This window comes from Capsicum annuum, chromosome 4 (assembly GCF_002878395.1).
Source record: "Capsicum annuum cultivar UCD-10X-F1 chromosome 4, UCD10Xv1.1, whole genome shotgun sequence".
Taxonomy (NCBI): Eukaryota; Viridiplantae; Streptophyta; class Magnoliopsida; order Solanales; family Solanaceae; genus Capsicum; species Capsicum annuum.
In genome coordinates this window covers 196230650-196234073 of record NC_061114.1, presented here as the reverse complement: position 1 = coordinate 196234073, position 3424 = coordinate 196230650, and the positions used below count along the sequence as shown (strand labels likewise).

At 36.0% G+C, this 3424-nt stretch overlaps 1 protein-coding gene across 2 annotated transcripts; it reads left to right on the top strand.

The window, feature by feature from the left end:
• The first annotated feature begins 364 nt into the window (after nt 1–364).
• Nucleotides 365–1831, top strand: LOC107855597 (probable aquaporin TIP4-3). Of its 2 annotated transcripts, none has more exons than XM_047410904.1 (3): nt 365–541; nt 619–703; nt 806–1831. In XM_047410904.1, exons 1-3 carry the CDS (start codon nt 453–455, stop codon nt 1607–1609), a joined length of 978 nt encoding a protein of 325 aa, XP_047266860.1. In that variant the 5' UTR covers nt 365–452; the 3' UTR covers nt 1610–1831. The 2 variants fall into 2 exon arrangements, with proteins under 2 accessions (XP_047266860.1, XP_047266859.1); XM_047410903.1 differs by having other exon boundaries at nt 382–541; nt 616–703.
• Nucleotides 1832–3424: the final 1593 nt, after the last annotated feature.

Below are 3424 nucleotides of genomic sequence, written 5' to 3'. Positions count from 1 at the left end.
AATTCTTGATAGAAAACGCTACCCTGAATAGGCCTTTCAATGATACTTCTACATTCTGCGGACTATATAAAGAGGGTGAAAAAGTAGAGCTCACTACTCTTTAAATTATTTCCTAATCATAAAAGGCCTACTCCTTTAACTAAGATCTGTCTCATCGTTACATCTAGAAGTAGCAGTAACATATATAACAAATTAAATACTTAACAAAAACAATTAATAAAGAATTGACTCTTCTAATAAAATTGGCCAAGAGATCCCCACCGCTTGATATATACACGTTGACAGAACTTTCATCTTTTCATATATTTAATAGTTTATATTTAATAGTAACAAAAGAAGATAGGTTGGCAGTGGAGGTTGGAGTAGTATTTATAACCCACATCCATGCACACAATTTTAGGGAAAACGCATTAAACACTTCTAAACCGCAACTATTTTAGTTTCTCCCAAATATGGCTTCTCATAATGTTTTAGGTGATGAAGAAAGCCAGCTTTCTGGTGGGACTAATAGAGTTCAACCTTACTCTACTACAGCAAAAAAGTAAGTGAAACTAATTTCTTGTTTGATTTATTTTCCTTTAATTTGTCCTAGCTAATTATGTGTACTCGTATTAGCAGGGCTATTGATGATGATGAGGAAAAGAAGCAAACTTCTCTCTCACTGTCTCAAAGGCTGGGCATTCCTGACTTCTTTTCTTTGGATGTTAGTAATACATTTCATCACTAATAGCCTTGAGAATAAATAATTCGACGATTGCCATGAGTGCATAAAAAATGATACTTTTTTTTTGTGTGTGTGATACAGGTATGGCGAGCATCAATGGGGGAACTCCTAGGCTCAGCGGTTCTTGTTTTCATGTTGGATACTATAGTGATCTCCACCTTTGAAAGTGACACGAAAATGCCAAATTTGATCATGTCAATTCTCATAGCAGTTGTTGTAACAATCCTACTACTAGCAGTTGTTCCGGTGTCCGGAGGCCATATCAACCCCGTTATCTCCTTCTCGGCCGCGCTAGTCGGAATTATATCCATGACAAGAGCCATAATTTACATCCTGGCACAATGCCTTGGTGCTGTTTTAGGTGCACTAGCTCTCAAAGCAGTGGTTAGCTCTACTATTGCGCAAACTTTCTCACTTGGTGGTTGCACCATCACAGTTATTGCACCGGGCCCAAATGGACCCATCACAGTGGGCCTAGAGACGGCCCAAGCCTTGTGGTTAGAGATCTTTTGTACATTTGTTTTTCTCTTTGCTTCAATTTGGATGGCTTATGATCATCGACAAGCTAAGGCTCTTGGCCATGTCACTGTATTGTCTATTGTTGGTCTAGTTTTAGGTCTTCTAGTGTTTATCTCGACCACGGTCACCGCGAAAAAGGGCTACGCCGGGGCCGGGATGAATCCGGCTAGGTGTTTCGGGGCAGCTATTGTTAGAGGAGGTCACCTTTGGGATGGACATTGGATCTTTTGGGTTGGACCTACTATTGGTTGTGTAGCCTTTTATGTGTACACAAAGATCATTCCACTAAAGCATTTCCAAGGAGAATATGGATTCAAGCATGATTTTCTTGGAGTTGTCAGGGCTTTGTCTAGGTCCGATGTATGATGAAATAATAGGCCTATGGTGATATATTGGCGTTGGGCTTCCCTTTCCTTTGTGGGTCCATTCATGGGCTGATAATAAACTAATGTGTAATAGGCCTAGCCTAATAGGACTTGAGCACTAAGTAAATAGAAAATCAGATCATATTTTCCCTACCCCACTACCCACTCTGTGTAAAAGCTTAAACCTATCAATGTTTCAACAAGTTTCTCTTTTTCTCTATCCTATAAGATCTGGGTGTTTTAAATGTCTGTCTTTATAGTTAACTATAATCAACTTGTACTTGATCTTGTGATCTAGAAATTAAATTGTTTTAAATAAATATGATCATTTTATAAATACCAACATTTAAATGAAAAAATTAAATAAAATGTCCATTGACTTAAATTTTTTACACTAAAAATAGCACACTTAATCATCTATTACCAAAAATAACCACTCGGTCAATACTATTAATTTAGCCAGTTGGCCAAAGTTCCTTCTTACAATGAAGTATGAGATGCTATAATTACTCAGTCAGGCGGATCCATTTTCAAAACCTTAATTGTTATTTTCATTATATTTACTTTGTTTGTAGGTAATATTAATTTTTTAAAAAGTTTTTGTTCTATTATGAAAGATTTTTATTGAATATAATAAAATGTAGTAGTTATTGATGGATACATACGGTGCTTTTGATGAATGTCATATTGCATATATATATATATATATATCTCCTGATGACATTCAAATCTCATAAAATGATCTACTGCTCCTTTCTCCAAACCACAATGAAAAATGACGCGCAGGAAAGCCCCAGACTAAGAGAATCTGAGAGCCTGTTAAAGTGAAACATCAGTTTGGGGTTTGAGTCGTTTTACCTCTATCAGACGCAGAAAAGTTTCCAAGTTTGAGACTCTGTGTACTTCGACCAGATCAGAAATCTTCAAACTTGAGGCAAGGTGTAATTTTCATACATGATCTCACTCATGGTGAGAATGCGCGTTTCATAGTGTAATATCATCCAGAAAGCAATCTAGAATCCAGCCGCTGCCAGATATTTTTACAAAAAATTCTCCAACAAGAAAACAGAAAATTAAAGGAATGGCATGTACACGATTGGATTATAAGATTAGATTAGCTTATATATAACATGTGAATCACAAACAAAGCATGCAAAATTTTTGAGCAAATTCAGTTGCCTGTGGTTAAGCTCCTGTTCATCACGGGCGTTTTCCGAAGAAATCCTTAGTCCTCTTCCTCACGCATGTGAACAAGATACAGCAGCGGCCAGGACCCATGGCGGGATATTACTACCATCACCGAGGTTAAATTTTTTTTTTTTTTTTTGCCCATTCTGGAGATTCTTTCATCACCATTACTAAATATCAATTAATATAAGTATTGAAGTAATATACCATTATTTCTTAAGAGGCGTGCAAAGTTTATAATGAGCAAATAAAAAGGTTATTTTTCTGAAATAAATTAAAAAGAAAAGTAAGTTATTTTTTTTAAATCAAAGTAAGTAATGATGTTTGGTGAAGGGCTTCTAGACCTATGATATTATTATAATTGGATGGACTAGTTTTGTGGAAAATTATGAGGCCGTCGTCCCTTCGAAAATTAAAAGAGAGATAGGTGGGAAGGAAGAGGAAAAGGGAAAAAAATGAATGGTCAACTACCCTTAATAAATAAGATGACCTTGATCCACAAAAATTAGAAAATTTAAGGAATATAATTGATTAAAGTTTTAAGGATGAATAAAGACACCTCGCGCATGTCTATTCGTAAGAGTTGCCGGTTGAATAGGTGATCTCCCTGATTGAAAATTTGTGGTAC

Bases quoted from the DNA above. Each gene is read 5' to 3' on its own strand.
- LOC107855597 (XM_047410903.1), top strand. From the start codon at position 453: ATGGCTTCTCATAATGTTTTAGGTGATGAAGAAAGCCAGCTTTCTGGT. The intron at 542-615 runs GTAAGTGAAACT...TACTCGTATTAG, and splicing joins TACTCTACTACAGCAAAAAA to CAGGGCTATTGATGATGATG. The intron at 704-805 runs GTTAGTAATACA...TGTGTGATACAG, and splicing joins CTGACTTCTTTTCTTTGGAT to GTATGGCGAGCATCAATGGG.